At 47.1% G+C, this 20,565-nt stretch overlaps 1 protein-coding gene across 3 annotated transcripts; it reads right to left on the reverse strand.

Moving 5' to 3' along the window:
• Nucleotides 1-506: 506 nt before the first annotated feature.
• On the reverse strand, nt 507-19,715 carry AGTRAP (angiotensin II receptor associated protein). Of its 3 annotated transcripts, XM_030537706.1 has the most exons (5): nt 19,612-19,715; nt 13,319-13,353; nt 7,263-7,368; nt 4,476-4,674; nt 507-1,454 (listed from the first exon to the last, which is right to left on the reverse strand). In XM_030537706.1, exons 1-5 carry the CDS (start codon nt 19,636-19,638, stop codon nt 1,345-1,347), a joined length of 477 nt encoding a protein of 158 aa, XP_030393566.1. In that variant the 5' UTR covers nt 19,639-19,715; the 3' UTR covers nt 507-1,344. The 3 variants fall into 3 exon arrangements, with proteins under 3 accessions (XP_030393566.1, XP_030393564.1, XP_030393563.1); XM_030537704.1 differs by lacking the exons at nt 13,319-13,353; nt 19,612-19,715 and adding an exon at nt 13,122-13,301; XM_030537703.1 differs by lacking the exons at nt 13,319-13,353; nt 19,612-19,715 and adding an exon at nt 13,059-13,301.
• Between the last annotated feature and the right edge of the window lie 850 nt (nt 19,716-20,565).

The raw sequence follows: 20,565 nt of genomic DNA on the forward strand, positions 1-20,565 counted from the left end.
AGCCACAGTGATTATCCCACAAAAGGCACTAGAAAAAATATGAAGTCTGATGATTAATAATTAATAGAATACCAGAGATGGTTAGAGGACTTGCAGTATCTGTTTAAAATGGGATACTACAGGGTAGGGTGACCAGCCATAAAATGGTGTCAGTCCTGATTTTGGGGGGCTTTTTCTTATATAGGCACCTATTACCCCCCCGCTCCCTGTCCTGAGTTTTCACACTTGCTATCTGGTCACCCTACTACTGGGACACCCGTATGAGACAGACCTTTATCTCTGTGGCAGTCCCAGAAAGACACGTCATCCACTCCACCCTGATTAACTACAATGCAAACTCCCCCACAAGGTCCTGTGCTGGACTCAAACCAGTAACTGAGTGGAAATGAAAGGCTGTTTCTTCTTTTACCACTCTCCCATGCCACTGGGCTTAATTCTAACTCATCCAGAATTTCCTCACATTACAGATGAGACAGTGGGGCGAGTGTGTAATTTTTAACACAGAATTCTGTCAGCGCTAAGGTGCTCATTTTATTTTAGAAAAAAAATAGTTCTATTTAGATGCCAAGTGAAGGCAAATGTGTGTTTTAAGGCACATATTTACAACATACAAGTAACAGTCATCACACAGTGTCCCTGTGGACTTGACACCTGCATACAAACAAAAAATGAAAACCCAAGACTAGGTAGAGGGAGAATAAGAACTCATGGGCCCTGCAGACCCACCTTCTCCCAGCCCAGCTGTGTGCAATTACTCCCAGCCAGCCTGGGCAGTTACTCACATGAACACAACTTTATGCGCATCCACCACACCTTACTGAAACAGGAGAGTGTCTGTGAACTCCAGTGGCAATCACTTGTGAGATTTATCCATATGACCAAGGTCACCCCCACTGGCTCAGTAGACTGCTGCCCAATCAGATGGACATTTCAAAGAGCCTTTTAAACCAGCTTCTACATCAACATCTTGGGTAGCGAGGTGTAATGGTGATGCAGGAGCTGCAGAGCGTAGGACCTGGGAGACTACAGGGAAGGTTCTTGCAATAACTCAGACAATAGTGACATTGTGGGGCAGGGCGTGGTAGGGTTAGACAGACCTATGGTTCTTAAACTGGCTTCTCAAGGACATTCTGAACTCACTGCAGGACCCAATCCACCTACACACCCTCAGGAAAGGATGGATGTTCAAAGGGAGGAGAGTAAAATTAGATCCTCTGCTGCTTGCTCATTTTAGAGCCTACTCCAATAGGGGGGAAAAACAGTGAGGGGTAGTTTTTAATTTGTTGCTGGGTGGGGGGCATCAGTGAGATCCTGCTCTCTGTTTCTGGCAATTGGGGGGGAGCCTCAGAAGGGATGTGGGGCTGGCTTGCTGTCCAGATCAGGGTACGGGCAAGGTGCATCATGCTGATCAATCGACTGGTATGAGCTGCGATCCCGGCCCACGCTGAGGAAACCTGCATGGGAAGGAAGAGATGAAGCTTTCAGACAATGCCAGCTCAGGAAGTCACATAAAATGAATGTGCAGTCCAGCACTGCATCACATTAATTGCACCCTTGCTTTCCTTGCATCTAAGGAATTTTGTGACACATGCTACTTGTAATTACACTCATTCAAGTAAAAGCACTCTTCCTTCCAAGGATAATTAGCACTGGGGGGCAAAAGCCTCCCTCACCCACCTCCTTGCTTAGCAATGCACCATTTGCCAGTTGTATTACAGAGTTTTTCTGAAGCAGAACTGGGCAATGGCCAGGTGCAGGATATCAGAAGGGACGGACCAGCATGCTGCTGCAGTATGGCTAATTCTAGACACCACTGTTGCCATTAGCTCTGAATAATAAACACTTATGCCCCAAGGTCCTCTATAGTTACAACTGCACGTCAGGTGTTTTAATAATGGTGTAGTACAATCATGCTGTAAGTGAGTCCTCCAGTCCAACTAGATTTATCCTGAAGAAGGGACCTACACTTATGCAGCGAGACAGTTCCTGGAAGAAGTATAGTTCCAGGAGCATGCACGCAGCTTCACAGCTAGCTGGAGAAGGGCTAGTCCAAGGCAAAATAATTTTAATAGGTGGGGATGATGAGTGCTAGATCCTCACTCAGAACAACAAGCCAGGGCTGCTTTTCTTTCACTGAGGAACTGCTTTTGCAGCCAGGAGGCTGAGTTGAATAGTCGGACCCACAATTACTCACAGTAGAAATGCTGCTGAAATACAGTTTGTTTCGGCCTGTTTGAACAGTTTCCTGTGGGAGCCAGGGAGGACTGAACCCCCGCTGCAATAAATGAATCTGGGGGGCACCATGTCTGGCTGGTAGAAATGAGCGAAGAGATGAACGCATGATTCACCCATCAGTCTCTCTTCCTAATAAGCCCAGCCTCGTATCTCTGAGGACCCAGTCACAAAGCAAAGTGTATCACACTTGGGCACAGTCTTAAAATACAACTGTGCCCTGATTATGTTACAAACACGGTCTACAGTGTTAAGCATCTTACAGAGCCTTGATGTAGCCTCATGGCAACGAGAGAGAGAAGCTTTTTGTCTATCTAGGCTGATCAACTGTCATGAGCTAGAAAATTATTTAAATCAATGCTAGTCACTGACTCATGTGACAGCCCCTGCTGAAAGCAGGCAGGGGGCTGGGGGAACTGCCAGGCAACAGACGGCTATTCTGCATAGAACGAAACTGACTAAGTAGTGACTAGGAAAATACATAAGGGCAACAACGTGGGATAGTTGCACTGCAGTGGAATAGACCTGGTGGCATGAAGGTGCCACCGGAAAAGCTAACAGAAAGGCGTGTTTGGTAAACGTGTTAGCCTCATCAGTGACTCGTCTTGTACCAAAAGGCTGCAGTGAAGCCAGTTTGGGCTAGCACAGGAAACTAGTGCTAGTTTTTATTGAGTTCGGTCTAGTGACGGAGCTGCGTAAAGTTAAAGACGAGATCTACATGCAGGGCTCACTCTTGGGCTGGAAGGGACAGCACCTAACACCTAGAGAGGTGAAGGAAACGGCACTCATTGCTCAACGACACCTTCTCTTCCTGATGCGAGCAAGCAGATGGGAAGTCTGGGGTACAAGCACAGAAAGCAGCTCATAGACGTGGCTTGTGCCCAGGTGCTTGGCAAGACTGTGCTGAGAACCCACAGGGACTGGCACCTCCGCGTTCTGCTTGCAGCTTCATGAACGGCGCGGCAAGAGAGAGACTGGCAGGCATCAAAGCTGTTCCCCATTACACTAGGTGGGATGAGACTGGAATCCTACAGATGGCATCCCCAGGTGCCCAAGCTGATCCCATCTTCTGGATTCTATAGTGCCCCCTTCCATGGGAGGCCTTATCTTCTGAAGTAGCACGGAAGCAGCAAAGCAAGGACCTTATAACACCTCTCCACTTTCCTACAAGCCAGGGAGTTCAGAGCTGGGGGTGGTGGAGTGGTGCATTAGCCCAAGCTGCTCTCCGAAGAGACGAGGGTGAAAAGCTGCTGTTCGAGAAGTTTTAAGAGGCAAAAAGCAGGCTCCAGAGTGCATAGTACCCTCTGCAGGAAGGGGAAGGAGAGCAGCAGCAAGGCTAGTGACAGGCACAGGCCAACAGGGCCAGAATTTGCTTTGCAGCCTCCACTTGCAGGCCCCTCTGCCAAGGATGCCCCAAAAAAGCAGCTCAGTGGGGATTTGCAAGCCAGCTAGTTCAGATTCAGGGCTTGCCCCATACACACAGCAGAAGGTCGTTTCATAGCAGCTAACACCCTCTTTTCTCTGCGGTTGTCACTGAGGAACTGTAAACTAGTGACATGTTTCATCTATCCAGGACATTGGAGACATCACCTATTCCTCACAACATTCCCCCCCGTGAGGTAGATATTAGCCCCATGTTTCAGAAGGGGAAACCAAGGCACAGATTAAAACAATTTGCCCAAGGTGTCACAACAAGGCTGGGATGAGAAGCCAGACTTTCATATCCATGCTCAGTTGTCCAGGCAATGCGACCTCATATGCAAGGCATCCAACCCCCACACCTTGCCCCTGTTCTCTCAACAGGCTTTCATTTCTTCCCTCTCCTCCCTCCTTCTGCCCTAGGCACAGCCAGCGGGAACAGAACTGGTCGGTGAGGAAGACAGACACAAAGGCTTTCGTCCGGCCATGGGACACACACAGCTAAGGGAGAAGGAAGAGGAGCCAGGCAGCTCAGTTACGTCGGACAAGGGGGATAGCACTGGAGCCAATACCGTCACAGGTAAAGCGACTGTTGGGCGAGGACTCCAAGTCTGCAAGGGAAAAGAGGGAGAACATAAAAAACCCAGAAAGCATGAGACAAACTGGGGGCACAAGAAGGTGAGAACACAGACTGGGCAAGAGAGAGACCCACTATAACAGGCAGAATCCAGCTGTGCATATCCCAGACCGAGAGCAGGCATGAAGGATCCAGAAGGCAGGATAAGCCCAGACCGACAACAGGAACTGGATGTGTGGCCTCCTACCTAGGTTGACGATGTACTCTCCCCCACGCTCCCGGTACATCTGATAGACAAAGAGGCATGACAGGGGTTTGAGGAGGAGGCTGAAGATGGCCATGCCCGAACTGAAGCGCTCCAGGTCACTTAGAGAGCTATGCCGGGGATAGAAGAGGCTGATGTTAATGATGTCCAGGAGGATCGTGATCAACAGGCCAATCAGGAACTGGAAATCAGAAACACAAAGACATTGATTGGAAATTTGATTCACCACCAAGAGCCAAACAGCCCAAACCAATGGAAATCAGAGTCTCGGGAGGTAACACGTCTCCATCCTCGAACATCTGCGCTCACATGCCACTGGCTTTACTTTGCCTTACCTCCAGGTCAGCATGAAATTGTAACCATGGTGGCCTCTAGCATATGGAATTCACACCCCCTTGACAGGTGTCTCACCCCCTTCCTGTTCATTACTTAACACCTTACACTTTTCCCTGTAAAAGATGGATTTCCCTAATACAGGGGTAGGCAACCTATGGCACGTGTATCGAAGGCGGCACGCAAGCTGATTTTCAGTGGGCACTCACACTGCCCGGGTCCTAGCCACTGGGCCAGGGGGCTCTGCATTTTAATTTAACTTTAAATTAAGCTTCTTAAACATTTTAAAAACCTTATTTACTTTACATATAACAATAGTTTAGTTATATATTATAGACTTATAGAAAGAGACCTTCTAAAAACGTTAAAATGTATTACTGGCACGCAAAGCCTTAAATTAGAGTGAATAAATGAAGACTCGGCACACCACTTCTGAAAGGTTGCTGACCCCTGGCCTAATACGACGACTCTTGGTCTCATATTTACAATTCTTCCTCCTCACCTGGCTCAGACCTTTTTTCCTTCTCATTTGTATTTTCCAGGGTGAGAGAGAGAGATTTATTTTTAAAATACATGCAGCACTTTGAGCTCAGGCGGGGAGGGAGGGGGAAAGCAGATCAGAGTCTTCGGTGGGACCCTTTGCCAAGTCAGGCTAGGTCCAAAAACCTAGGGTTGGTATGAAACGAGATTTGACATGTCTAAGGTGGACACAAATTTCATATTTGCACTGCAGTAACACTTAGCAGTTCCAATCAGGGATTCAGGTGGTATCGGATTTAAATGAATACCGTATGTGAGGATTTCAATATTCCTCTAAAGTGGCTGTAGCCCTAACACTAGCTTTGTGCTAGCACACAAGAGGCAAAGTGAAACTGAGTCGCTTCTCTGCATTGTCAAAGCTGAGTGAAATGCTGAGAGTAAACATGGAGCATTTATGCTCTATCCTAGTGCTTTTATACTGCCGCCCCTCACTGTGGTATCCAAGCCCAAGCATAGAGAGTGCATTACATTCTTTTAATTTTCAGATTCAATATTCTGTGTTCATAAAAAACAAACATTTGTTGTTTAATATATTACGTTAACCAGCTACTGGCTCTTTGCAGATACTCTGTAAAGATGTATCGTAGATTCTAAGGCCAGATCATCTAGTCTGACCTCTGACATAACACAGGTCATAGAACTCACCCGGAATAATTCTTGTTTGAACTAGATTTTATCTTTTAGAAAAACATCCAGTCTTGATTTTAAAAAGGTCTCTAATGGAGAATTGGGAAATTGTTCCAATGGTTAATTCCCCTCACTGTTACAATGTTTGCTTTACTTCCAGTCTAAATTTGTCTAGCTTCAGCTTCCAGCCACAGGATCTTGTTAGATCTTTATCAGCTAGACCAAAGAGCCCATTATCAAATATGTATTCCCTATGTAGCTACTTATAAACTTATTAATTCATCTCTTAATTTTCTCTTGTTAAACAGTTCCTTGAGTATATCGCCATAAGGCAGGTTTTTTAATCCTTTGAGCATTCTCCTGGCTCTGCTTTGAACCCTCTCCAATTTATTAGTCCTTCATGAACTGTGGACACCAGACTTATACACATAAGCAACTATACTGCTGTAATTCATCCCATAGGCTTCAATAAGATCATTCACAATGCCTAAAGGTAAGTATGTGTGTAAGTTTTTGCAGGATTAGGGCCTAGTTAATTCAAAAAGTTAACAGTACTTTCCCTGTCCTACACCTGCCTAAGTCCCACTGCCAATTTTTGTGGCTTCACAATCAAGTTGCCTATTTAAAAAAATACATATTTCTTTCCCTTATCATCTGAAAGGCCTACACAAATGGAAGGGAACAACAGGACAAACTGCATATCAAGGGAAACACTGAAACTGACCAGACAGAATGCTGTTAAATACACAAGGCTTAAAAAGGAGAAAATAGTCTCTCCAATATATTTTAGTTACAGTCATCTTAGGTCTTACTTCTACCAGCAGTAGGCAAGAAACTGAGAGACTTTTTTTTTAATTCGAATGGGTCCCTTTCAAAGAGGCAGGCCAATTTATTTCTACAAACAAGCTGAACACTGTGGTTTGTTTTAAAGCGGTGCTGGCGGCAGCAGCGGTGGCCTCTTTCTTGTCGATGCATGGTTAAGGAGTTCATCCAGTAAAGGCCATGAGTGCTCAGCATCCAGTGGATCCCATTAGGAACAATGGGTGCTGAGCACATTTAACCTTCAGTTAGGTGCCTAAACAAGAGCCCAGCTATTCTGAAAATCTGGCTGCCTGAGAGTCGGAAGTGCCCTTTTCAATTTCGAGCACCACTGAAAAGCAGAATAGACTCTCAGCAATTTTTGCTCCTCTCTCCTTAAACGCAGGGACATCTTCCCCACAACACCCTCTTATAGAGCCCATTCGGGAAGGTGCCTGCCCCCAGACTTACCATGATTATTGCATCGACGGAATCCCGCTGAGCAATTGCCCAAACCCCCACTGCCAGGACGGTGAAGTTTCCCCATGTGTAGGAGTCCGAAAACTCCAAGCATCCCCTGGCAGACAAGGCACACAAAAAAAACAACCACTCAGAACATATCTGGTGTGACTAGTGTGATCTTAACCATTGGAATTCAACCCTTGTCCTTAGATCTGTGTGCTGCAAGATTTCGATACGGAATGCTAGACCTGTTCCCGCAATATGGCGGGTTTTCCTCTGCAGGTAAGACTCCGGGGTTATCTTCAAAACTGATTCCAGCAATATGAAGAGATTACATCCCCATCCCTAGAACTCTGCATATATAGGAATAATCAGCTTTCTGGATCAATCAAGGGTACGAGCCAAGAATTACTACTACAAGATCTCTCCATTTGCTACTATAGGGTCTGTGCACCAACAACCGGAAGAAGCCGATGATTGCCCTCCAGTCTCAGTTAACCTTTCCCAGTGTTATACCTATCATCCCAACATCAGCTATGAGGCCAATTAAGCTCAAGCATTTCCTACAGTACACGCATACAATTAGCACAATCAAATCCCCTACAAACAAAGGGTTAGGATTATTTTCTTTAGGGTCTCTTGATGTTTGTTCAGAGCACTGTTCCCAGCTGGTCTCCATTGCAGAGATATATTTACCTCCACCCTGTTATGGAGATTTAGTTACATCTAAAAATCTAATCACATAAGCACACTTGGCAGAATTCATTTTTAAAATAATTTCAACAGCTAATATCAATATTTATTTTTAAACTTATTTTAGTTTTATCCATTTAAATTTCCACAGTCGCAGGACATTATGGAGGAAGTCCAACTAATTATTTAATGACAGAAGTTGAGATTCAAAAAGTTAAGCAGTATAACTGTGAAAACACAAATTGTCAATATCATACATCAACATTTCAGCCTTCAATCAAACTCTAAAGTTCTCAAGCAGCCTTTTTCGTACTTTGCCTATGTGTAAATTTATATTTTCAGTAGAAATCTTTGTTCCTTAATTTGTGTGTGTATGGCGAAATCAATGTTTATTGACGTTTACGGATAAAAATCTAAGGCTTCCAAGCCTACACAAAAATAAACGTTACAGACAACAGTTAGGCTAATGCTTTGATTCAGGATGAAGTCAGTTGAGACTGCAAGCCGCATGGGGCAGAAACCAGCTCTTGCAAGGTGTGGGTACTGTACCTACTGCAATGGAGCCTGGACCTTGTTTGGTACTGTCAATTTCAGGGTAACTGCACCCTGTATCCCCACCTCCATGGTCCACTCCAGGACTGTCCGGTCAGGTCAGCAGCCATCACCTGTCTCTGGACAGAGAGCCTTGTCCCATTCCCTTCTGACTAGGGGATTTTAAGGCTGCCCAGCTCCCTGCCTTACACTGTGATATCCTCAGCAAGCCAGATTGCCTAACAGCAAGCCCCTATGCCCTGCTCCCTCCCCAAGAGCTATGAACAGTGTGGTGCCAGCACTTACAAGTTATCACACAGCTCTTTCAAACAAGTACATTTATTCTTAGGGTAAAAGCATCATAGAGAAAACATAATGGAAACAATAAACAGGCTTAAACACACACAGTAAACATATCAGGAGTCACCCAGCAGTCTAATGGGGCCCCAGAGGAGGCCAATGTCTTTCCAGCCCTTCCACAAGGGCTGGGGTCCCACCATGGACAGAAGATTCTGTCCATTTGCTGGATCAGAAGGCAGGCCCCAAGACAGTTTAAACTCAGCCTTTTTATACCAAAAGTCCTTTCTTGGTCTGTTGGTTTCTGAAAAATCCTGTTTGACCCAGCGTATACAAGCTATACTGCTCTGGAGGGGTTTACAAACTAAGTGATTCACCATAATCGCTCCCTGCTGCTTTTGGTTCCTGGAGGAATGCTGGTAACCCTCTCCTTGGAATTGCATACGCTCTCTGGCCCACATGGATACATAAATAGGCTTGAAAAGGTTCGATTTGTATTGGTAAATGTTTATAAACACCCATTTCACTATACACGCATGCAAACGCACACACACACCCCGACAAAAAATATTTCCATCGATGATGATCAAAATGTACAGCTAGGCAAAGTAAGAAAAACACTGCTTGAGAACTTACTCGAGTTTGATTTAAGGACATCGACTTGGTATATTTTGTCAATATTGCGATGTTGACAGCTTGTGTTTTAACAGTGATAAAGCTTTATGAATCGCAACATCTACCGTCATGAATAATTATTACCGGACTCCCTTCATTGTCTGATATCCCCCGTAATTTCCCACAACTGGCATTTAAACTGATAAAATCTAACAAAAAAAATGCTTCAAAAAAAAATTATTGACATTGCCCATTGAAATGATCAAAAGATAAACATTGAATTCTGTCAAGCCTATACATAAGCCATTCTTAAATTTAATACAATGGGCCCCACAGAAACTCTCTATCACAGGGACCTTTAAGCACTGCTGCAGTGTAAATCAAACAACTGACAGCTTCTTACGTTCATTATGCACCTTAATTCTGAAGAATTCCAAAGTGTTTTCACAGCCCACTCTCTCTCTCGACCTGTATAGATAGTGTGATCTTCACCTGTCACTGAAATGCAGCCACCTCCATGGGGAAATGACAGCTGTTTAGCAGCCCACAACAGCATGAAGGCAGTTTAGAACAAGAAGTGAAGGCTATTATAGTCAATTAAAGCTACAGGGGTCATAAACAGGATATAATGCAGGATGCATTGCAAAACTCAGCTTTTTCCAGCAAGCTTCTTCCTAAGACAGTGGCTGGTGGAAAGGGCCCCAGCTATCTTGGTTTGATTCTTCCTGAGTAGCATCTTAAATCTAAAAGGCGACAGACTGGCAGGGAGTTCTGTTCAGCCATCCCGAGCAATTTTCTGCTACTTCATACCGATATAATTCGTATCCAGATACTATGACAAAGATGCCTCAGAGATGCATTAATACACATGCACGGGAATTTGGGCAGGACACCTGAGTTAATCTTGCTTGTGCTAACCATGACAAAAGATTTTTAAATGGCCCTAAGTGGTCAAGAAAGGATGATACCATGGTGAGGGACCAGCCTAGGAGACCTGGGTTCAAATCCCTGCTCTGAAGTGGACTCTCTGTGTGTGACCTTGGGCAAGTTATTAGCTTCTTGGTGCCTCAGTTCCCCACCTGTGAAATGAGGGCTAATAGCACTGCCCTACCTCACAGGGGGGCTATAAAGACTGACAGGTACTCAGAAACCACAGTGATGAGGGCCTATAATGGGGTATACTGGCCCTTTCGGAGTAGAGGGGGCCAGGAGACCCTGTTCCAAGAAGCTGGAATGAGCAAAGGCTCAGGAAAAGCCCTCGTAATAGAAGAGAGGAACCGATCCCAGGGAATTAGGAGTTTGATGGGAGGAAAAGGAACAGTGTCTTGGAGTTTAAGGGCTCAGGATCAGGAGCCCTGTAGTGTTGGATGGGTCAGGACTTCCCTCTCTTCCAGCCAATCAGATGGAGCTTTCTTGAGGCAGGTAGTATATAAACAGCCTTCTTCCTCAGTACAGGGGAAATGCTGGCAAGAGAAAAAAGCCACAAACTCCAGGGAGAGACAGCAACGAGAGACGAGTCTGCGAAGAGCCAGAGGTGGCAAGGGACGAGCTGTGTGTGGACGGCAGAAGAGCCAGAGCTAAGTGTGACCCGATGGATTGTGGTGATGGGACTCTGCTGGTGGAACGGTTGGAGGTCATTAACGCAGCCCCAAGAGGAGGGCAGCAGGACTTACAAGGAAGGCTGTGGGTGGCTCTAAAAGGGAAAGCAGAGCAGAGGGAGCCCACCGCATAGGGAACTCTAGCCACAAGTAGGGCCGGCGCTACCATTTAGGCAGCCTAGGCAATCGCCTAGGGTGCCAGAATAATTGGTGGACGCAGTTTTGCCAGAGGGGGCGGCAGGCAGCTCCGGTGGAGCTGCCGCAGTGGTGCCTGTGGAGGGTCCGCTGGTCCGCAGCTCTGGTGGAGCTGCCGCAGTCATGTCTGCGGACAGTCGGCTCCTCGCACGGCTCCGGGGGACCGCCCGCAGGCATGACTGTGGCAACTCCACCGGAGCCGCGGAGCACCGGACCCTCCGCAGGCACCACTGCAGCAGCTCCACCGGAGCCGCGGGACCAGCGCGCGGGGCGGCGAAATTGCCAGCCGCCTAGGGTGCTCAAACCCCTAGCGCCGGTCCTGGCCACAAGGAACTGCTCAGTAGGTGGCAGCCCTCCTGCAAGGCCATGTAAATAGGCCGGAGAAAGACAGGAAGCCCTGGGCCTGGTTCCCAGCTCATTCTCTTGAAGCTGACAGAGCAACACCGATTTACACCAGCCAAGCGTTAAGTTCCATGTGGTTTGTCACTTTTACCTTGTATCTGAAAGACAGAACGCCCAGCATGAAGGTACCCCCAGTACCACCCTGGAGCACTACCCAGGACCAACACAGAGAGAAGAGTTATCAGAGAGTCATTTGGAGACACATTTCATTGGCTTTTGCCTTATGCTGCCACCCAAACAGGACCCAGCTTCGCTTGTGAAAAAGCTCATGGGGCAGTGGCATGATTTAAGAGAGAAGCCACCCCAGGTTCATACCAACACCACTGTGCTGTGCCTATATTATTAGCCAGGCAGAGAACAATGCTGTACGGAGACTGCTCCCCCAACACCAAAACAGCAGTGTGATGTTAATGACATGAACTATAACCGTATAGATCATTGTTGCAACCAAAGTCCTATAGTTGCACCAAATCTTATACAGAGGCGGTCAAGTAAGGTGTCTGTAGAAAGGTTGTAATTTGCTGGTTATGATTATGCTGTCTGTATGTGTGTATCATTTTTGTATTTGAAGTTATGAATATTGGCTATGTACTTGTATCTCAATGTGTTTTAATCCTAAGTAGCCTCAGTTAAGCATTTGGTCAGCTTCTTGAGAAAGAACTATTCTCAGTAAGTGCCCAATCAAGAAACACTTAACTGACAATGGACTTTGGGAGACACCAATCCACATCTGAGCTTTCCTGGGAACGTTCAAACTAACATGTAAACAATGGCGTCAGCCTGCAAAAAGTTAGCTCGTTCGTGGACATGCGACTTGCCCAGGTGGCTACAAACTCCATCTTGTTGCTGTGATTTTGCATAGAAGAACAAAGGGGTTTCCGCCCACAAGAGAGAGAGAGAGAATATAAAAGGCCCTGGAAGCCTCTCCATTTTGTCTTTAACTGACTCAAGAGATGGTCTCTCCACCCCAAGGAGATGCCTGAAAGAAACTGTAATAAAGGACAGTAGCTATGGGGACACATCCAGTGATTGCTGGACCCAGGCCATAACCTACAACGTTGGTCTGAAAAGGATTGGGCCCAGACTAGGAAAGAGTCCAGTCTGTGAAAGAAGTCTATTGGAACATCTCAGAGGGTGAGATTTCATCTGTAATCAGTTTCTGAAATGTATTAGGCTTAGACTTTCCTGTTTTGCTTTATTTTACTTGGTGATTTACTTTGTTCTTTCTGTTATTACTTGGAACCACTTAAATCCTACTTGTTGTACTTAATAAAACCACGTCTGTTTAGTAATTAACCCAGAGTAAGTAATTAATACCTGGGGGAGCAAACAGCTGGGCACAGCTATCAGTGTTAGATTGGGTGGACAATTTACGCGTTTACCCTGTATAAACTTTATAAGAGTAAAACGGATGTATTCGGGGTTTAGACTCCCAGAAAGACTGAATACTGGGTGCTGGGAAAGTCCTAGTTACCTGAGAAACCCCTGGACTAAGTGAATCTTAATCTCTGCGAGGTGCAGGGTGGTGTGGCCCAACCTTTTGGTCAGTGCTGGAGCAGACCGGTGCAGAGTGGAGGGAAGCCTTTTCTGGCAGAAGGGTTTGTTCTCAGTGGGATCCCAGCACATCTAGTGACCGTCTTGAGGGAGTTTGTGACCCAACCCATCGCAAGCTGACTCTTGGTTCTCAAGAACCCCCTCTTCTCACCAGGTCCGAGCAGCGTACCAATGACTCACCATGTCGTGAGCAGCCAGTGCACCAGAACGATTGCCTGCAGGAGAGCAGAGAGAAGACAGGTCAGAAAGTCTGAGAAACAGGGGAGAACTGGAGGGAAATGGTTCTTACTGGCTTCAAAGGGCAAGGAAAGCAAAAAGCGCCAGCCAGGCTATAGAAACAGACCAGTTCAAAGAGCTGGTTTGCAGAGGCACAATGGACACTGCCATTTCCCTTGGCCTCTGCTGCTGGGCTTCTTTCGATCTGGTCGCAATTTGTTCCTTTTCTTGCCTCTTTGAGCAGGTTATTCAGGGCCAGGTTAGGATTTTTAAACCGGTTATTGATATTGGAACCAGAAAACAGTTTGACTAGAAAGCCTGGCAATCTGATCTACACTTGATTAGCGCATTTAAAATGCCACTGAATAGGTGTCCCAGCCCTGGGGCCCCGGCTCCCACTGCAAGGCCATTTTGTATCAGCCCTCAGCAGAAGTCCCTGCCTGCTGGCACAGAGGGTTTAATATGCTTTCTCCCTTCCCCTCCTGCCATTCTGTTCAGAGACAGTGTTCAGCCCCAGCGCCACCTCGCCAGGTCTGAAGACGGAAACGGTGACATTCAGCTTCCCAGATGCCTGCTAAAAAAAATCCAGGGCCAATCCTGCAAGGTGCTGAATTCCCTCCCCTCTCCCTGAAGTCAATGGGAGTAGAACAATCCGATCCCAACTCCTTGCATGGCAAAGACATTCCAGGCACTGTCACAATACAAATATTTACAGGAAAGACTCTGACCATTGTGTTTAATTAGGCAAATGGCAGAAGCTAGAGGCTTACAACCAAGCAAACGAGCAGCACAAGCATTCTCTTCCTGGTGGTTTGAGATTTTCTGTAACCAAGGAGACATTCTTATTCTCCATGCACTGCAGGACATTTTCTCTCCGTTTGTGTTTAATTTGATTTACAGTTGGGAAAGGTGCCCTGGGCCTCCTCTGTGAACTTCCACCAACTGTTGTGAGCTTTGCTCTTTCTGAATGAACAGCAGCATGAAAAATGACACAGTGAACCTGCTGAGTCCAAACAATCTGTGCTCCATTACCACTCCCTAAGACACCTTTGGCCTGCAGAGAAATACAGGACGTATGTTCCACTGGTACAAGGTGTGGGTGGACCTCTGTCTAAAACATGACGAGTTTTGATGTGGAACCACAGGGAAAAAAATCAAAGATGCTCTCAATTAGCTCACATTGACTGCCAGATCTCCTGGCAAAGTTTTCAATCACTAAAGAGATTGTATGAGAGAGGTGCTTAATGAAAATTACATCAACCCCAACACGCTTCATCATTTAGGGCCCCATAGCAATACCTTAACTTACGCAAAGCAATCGTCCTACTGAAATCACTGGGACTTCTCAATGGGTGTCAGTGTGTCTCTATCCAGCCCTTACAGTCCACATGCTTTACACGCAAATTTAGGAACGATTTTAGCATGTCTAGATATTGTAGGGATTGGGCGCAAAACTGTTCCTATCTCATTGCATTTACTGAGCCATCTAATATGCAGCGCATGCACTAAAGTGTCATTCTTTGTTCACAGGACCACCTAGAGCCCTCAAGGATCAAACACAATAAAGGACCATCCTTTCCTCAGAGAACAATCTAAGAGACAGGATGGAAAAAGGAAGTCGTAGCATTACCACCTTACAAGTGGAAGTACAGAGAGGTGAAGTGACTTGCCCATGGCCACAGAGATAGGCTGTGGCAGAGCTGGGAACTGAATCCACGATCATTATTTATCTGTATTACTGTAGCACATAAGAGCCCCAGTCAGGGATCAGGACTCCACGGTGCTAGGGGCTGTGCAAACACAGTACAAACTGCCAGCTCTGAGATGCTATTGGTCTCTCCTGGATCTCGGCACAGAGCCTCGGTCATAAGACCTTTCCTCCACTCTCTAGTTTAACACAAAGACTGTTGCTTTTTAAAATGTGAATAACCAATAAAGCTGCAATACAAACAAGCAAAAACCAGGAAATTCAAAACGAAAAGTAGCCCCTCATCCTTAACTTACCCTGTTCTGCCTAGATATCACAGCGCGTACGGCTTAAGATGCAATATTGTTCCTGTATAAATGCAATACCTTGGCATAGCTGGGACTAAGCATTAACACAGGGTAGGCTGGATTTTGTCACAACATCAAAAGCCATTTAAACAGGGTTTTAATGTTGAATTTTATTTCAGTTGTTCATGAAGGCTACAAAATGCTGCTTCTCCCCCATTTCACCCTGGAGACCACATGGGAGCTGCTAATCAGTAAAATACAGGATGTGCCTGTATAAAAAGGAGAAATGCAAATAGTGCTTACTCAAGAGACTATCACAATATCAGAGAAGTTCTTAATTATGTAAAATTTAATTGCACGTTACATACTCACTAGACCCCTAAAGCCTCACCATTTAACATAATTTGATAGCTCCCTCCCCCCCGTAAAGCTGTCTGGTCCAATATTGCAGTTATTAAATGAGGAGGCATGCTTAGCCACACAGATGAGGGAGGGAGGGACAGAGCCTTGCTATTCCAGGACTGACTGTTTTAGGGGATTGGCAAGGCGATATGGGGCCTTTTCTTTCCTCATTACTAGGCTTGGCTGATAGTGACAAGATATCCTTCTCTGACAGCTGTGAGGTTAGTTGTGGTCTCAGTCCAGTTCAGAGTAGCATCTTAAATCAGTATGGTGCCAGGAATACACTTCTAATGGTATCTTTGCCTATGCCAGATTACACAAGCCACTTTGCAGGCCAGCTCTTATAGGGGTATGTGGGAAGGATTAATTCCCTTCTTTTTGCTCAAGGATTTAATCCCAGATGGCTGAACTTTCTTCTTCTAAGGAAGTAAACTCCGTTATTAAGCCTCAGTCTAGAAGTGACAGAGACATTAACGGTGGAAAGGTTTTTGGATGAGCCCTTGTACCCACGCTTCCCTTTTAAAGGCTTCCAGGCTGAATAGAAGGATGGTCGCTTGGTTAAAGACTAACTGGAAACTCAGGAGATCTGGGGTCAATCCTTCACTCTGACACCGACTGTCTGTGTGTGACCTTGGGCACGTCACTCAATCAGGTCCCAGCATTTGAAGTGGGGATAATCTTTCCTTCTTTCCACCCTCGGTCTGTTTTGTCTATTTAGATGGTAAGCTCTTCGGGGCAGGGATTTCTCTCGCTATATATTTCTTCGGCTCCTACCACAATAAGTCCTTTAGGCGCTACTGTAATACAGTAAGGATCCACAACACAACAGGCAGGTTCAACAGAGACAACAAGGGTGAATAGATATAGGGAACTCTGGTCATCCTCCCACCAGAGCCTTCATGGGATACCCCAAGGGAAAACTCCTGCAGCACTTACTCTGAAAATAAACAAATATCAGTTTGTATTGCTGTCTTTCTGCTTGTTTTCACAAGTCACTTAGGGATGCTGGAACCATTTGTATACTGGAGATGCTGAGAGCTATTGAACCAAACTGTAAACCCTGTATATAATGGAAACCATTTCAAGCCAGAGGGTGCTGCAGCACCCCCACACCTCTAGTTCCAGCACCTATGAAGTCACTTAAGATAAAAAAGCCACCAAGATAATTCTATGGGCCCCTGCTTTTGCAGGGGGCCTAGCGGAGCCAAACTTTAAAGAGAGAAATTTAATTCAAAACAGCTCCCCCTCCCCGTCCATTGTACAACAGATATTTAGTGCACATTTTGTTTACTGTCTTAATTAGATGTCTTTGTTGCTCACTATTATGCTTTTTGTTTGTGGTGCTCAGACAATAAAGTTAAGATTTTAAAAACATGGACTAGTGCAAGATCTTTCAAGTGTTCCCGGCCCCAGAAATTCTCACAACAGCCCTGATTATCCATAGTGAAAGTCACCCAGAATTCAGTGTTCTAAAAACACCAGAATGTGCAAGCCACATGATCAGCACTTGAAAACACCATTTCCTACTTGCCTCTAGCAAGTGAAAAAAGCTTTCCTTGCAGAGGGAAGTGGGAAGCCACGAATCTGTAAAATCTAAACTTTTGTTTTAACATGCCACATAAAAGTGCCTAGACTTTATGGCTGTGAACCCAGCATTCTGGATGCAAACTTAACACCAGTGGTGTTTTCCCAAGGCTGCAGACTGACAGCTCCAGTGCTGGTCTTCCTAACTTCCTCAAGCTTCAGCCCAGTAAAATTAACGAGACTCTGATTAATTTCACAGCTATTCATAACCCTGCAGACAGCAACAAAAATGACAAGATCCATATCAATTTCATTCCTGCTACAGCTTGGGCAAAGCTATAAGCCGCTGAGGAAGGGCCTGAAGATATTTATGTAGACAGGATTTCCCCTGCCCCCAAAAATGGAGGACAGAGAAAGATAAACTAGTCTTTGACACCCCCTAACAGCCAGGGAGCTCTGAGGAGAAAGGCTCTGCTCTCTTATAGCAGTGAAAATGTGCAGAAGGTCTCAGTTTCATCAGATAGCCAAGTCAAACACCAGTTGAAAAAGTCCCTGAGCAGAGTCCAAGGACTCACCCCCTGCAGAGGAATTCTAGCTTCCTCCCTTTCCCCAGCAGCTGGGATTTCTCCAAGGAGGATGGGCTTCTCACCAAGGTGTTGACTCTGATCCATATTGGGAGAGGCCACTCTCGGCATCTGTCTCTGGCCACTAGCTATCCAGTAAAGGTTTCAAACCCTGCAGATTAGAAACTATGCCCTACAGCCTACATGTTAAAACAAAACAAAAAAAACAGCCGTTTTCAGCTATACAGAAATCGCCAGGATATTTGGATCACTTCCTAAAATGCTCTGCCCAACAGCAGCCAAGCCCATTCTGAGTCTGAAAACTCATGTAGAATTTTATCCAAGATCAAGTGTTAGCAGCTAAAAAACACGGTTAATTAACCAACTGTTGCTGCTGCAGTTTTCTTGCCCCCAGAACTTGCCCTGTAGTTAAAGGGAGCTATGGGGACATGAGAAATGCATGACAGGGTTAATAACTAACTGGGTTAATGCTGCAAGAAGGAAACTTAGATATAAATACTCCCTCCTTCCTTGTAGGAAACGTGCATATTTTCTGATGTTTGGCACAAGACCCTGTCCCGGGTGGCACAAATACATGACAGGAATGTAACAGAGTTTAAGTAACTTCTTTGCACTCTCTCCAAAGCAAACTGGCACATGCCAGCTCTGTTAGGACAGAGTCCTAGCCCAGTTTCTCACCTCAGCACCCCACCTGGCCTCCTAGCTTCTGGTGGGCACAGGCCAAATTAGAAGCAGCACCAGTTGTAGCCAGGGGAGATTCTTGCAAAGGTTTGAAGACAAAAACCGACCGAGCGAGAAAGCCAGCCTCCAGCACCCAGCCCCCAAGATCGCAGCTCCCTACTGAGCCACAGAAAAATTTGCTCCTTTGAGGGGAGAATGAGTCACGATCTTTGATCAAACCAACACTCAATGTCAGCGAGTGACAAGTCACCTGCACTGTGTGAATGCAGCTCTCCCTGGAGTGCACAGCCAGGGGCATCTGTATCCAGTGCAGCCTACAGCAGAGGGGGTATTTTGACCCTTGCTTGGGTAAATGCTTGGTCAAGAGTCATGGGACCTTTACAGGGAGGTTGTCAAAATAAAAGCCACCCTCCTGTCTGATCTATCCTTATCTATTGGGGTTAGAGGGTAGTGCCTGGGGGCATGTCTCCACTGCACTGTAAACCCAGGTCTGTGGGACCGGGGCTTGTGGGTTTGGTATTTCCAAGCCAGGGTTTGAGCATCCACACTGCCCAAAACATGGGCTGAACAGCTGCTGGCCGCAAGGGTCTCGGGCTCCTACTGTGCAACACAGACCTGCTGGCTTGGGTCTGCAGCTTGAGCTGTGTCTACATTAAAAAAATGACAAGGGTTTGAACCCAAGTTACAGGGCGACCCAGGCTCTGACCCACCTCCCTAGCAGCGTCCTTAGGAATGGGGGTCCTGAGTGCTTGGGGCCCGGAGTCAGACTGATTTGTGTGTGGACAGAACGCAAGGGGAGGGAGGGTTGGGTTGGGCTCAGGGCTGTGCAGCGCTACCCCTGGACTGAAGACCCCCCCACCCCACCGCTGAGAGGGTGCCATGTTCCCGTGGGACAGACCCGCTTTCTCCCCCGTTGTTCGCGTGGGCTCAGGAACTGGGGTTACGCTAACCAGGTGCGCGGCGCTGCACGGAGACCCCCTGCACACGCCTGGGAGCAGGGGGAGCTCAACCTCCGCAGCTTCCCGGGGGCTCCGGCGCTGAGCCGCAGCCCGTGTCCCCCCACCCCGGTACCTTGAGGTTCACAGCGGGCACCTCCATGCTGGCGGGACGCCTGCCCCTGCCGCTTCCAAACTTTCCGCGGCCCCACCCCGCCCCCGTGACCGAGCGGGCAGCGCCTCACGTGGGGCCGGCTGGGCGGGGCCGGGCGCTGGTGGGCTGGCTCAGCCCCGGAGGGGGGTCTGCAACTAAGGCAGCTTGGGGCTCCCTGTGGGGGGGTGCACAGAGCCACCGCCCCGCCCCGATCGGTCACCCCACACCCCAAGAGGGAGAATGAAACCCCCTCCCCGAGAGGAGAGGGACCCCGGCCGGGGGGGAGCAGGGAATGTGGGACGATGACCCCAGGTGGATAATGAGTGGGGCTGGGGCTGGACAGAAGCAGTGTTGAGGCTGGGCAGGGGGCTAGGGGGCCCAGTTGCTCCAGGCCCAGGACTGTGGTAAGGGAGGATGCCAGCACCTGGCTGGCCACTGGCCCCATGCACATCAGATGCTGTTCAATATTCCAAGGTGACCTTTGGGATCCAGGCAGGTAGCACCCACATACCCCCTGACATGGTGTTCTGTGCACCGGCCCTTCCTTCGCATGGCTGCTCCCGTCCCTCTTGGCTTGCACATCAAACGTGACGGTGAAAGATTTTTGCAGGTACAAACGCTATTGTTTAAAAGCGAACAGGCAAAAAAAAACCATCCTGCCCGAGGCCAGACCCTTTCGGAAGCTCTTGGTGTGTATATCCCTAAAGGACCAGGGCCTTTCAAATGTCACTGCACATCCCTCCATTGCTGCCTGAAGGCCCCAGCCGATAGGGTGATAAAATCCTCCTCACCTAGAGAAATACCTCTTCTCCACAGTGGCTGGCCTGCTTTAGGACTCAAGGACGTGGAGTCTTGCTCTCTTGCTGCTTTAAAAAGTCCCAGCTGCTCCAGCTGCACCCCAAATTAATCTCAGTACAAGCTGAGGGTTTGCATACA

The sequence above is a fragment of the Gopherus evgoodei genome, chromosome 18 (assembly GCF_007399415.2).
Source record: "Gopherus evgoodei ecotype Sinaloan lineage chromosome 18, rGopEvg1_v1.p, whole genome shotgun sequence".
In the NCBI taxonomy this organism is placed as follows: Eukaryota; Metazoa; Chordata; order Testudines; family Testudinidae; genus Gopherus; species Gopherus evgoodei.

What these genes read in the sequence shown, in the direction of transcription:
- AGTRAP (XM_030537703.1), bottom strand. Translation starts at nt 13,210, where the DNA reads ATGTGCTGGGATCCCACTGAGAACAAACCCTTCTGCCAGAAAAGGCTT. An exon ending in TTAGTCCAGGGGTTTCTCAG is followed by an intron (nt 7,369 to 13,058) that starts GTAACTAGGACT and finishes CTTGTCTGCCAG; the next exon opens with GGGATGCTTGGAGTTTTCGG. An exon ending in AGAGTACATCGTCAACCTAG is followed by an intron (nt 1,455 to 4,475) that starts GTAGGAGGCCAC and finishes CTTCCCATGCAG; the next exon opens with GTTTCCTCAGCGTGGGCCGG.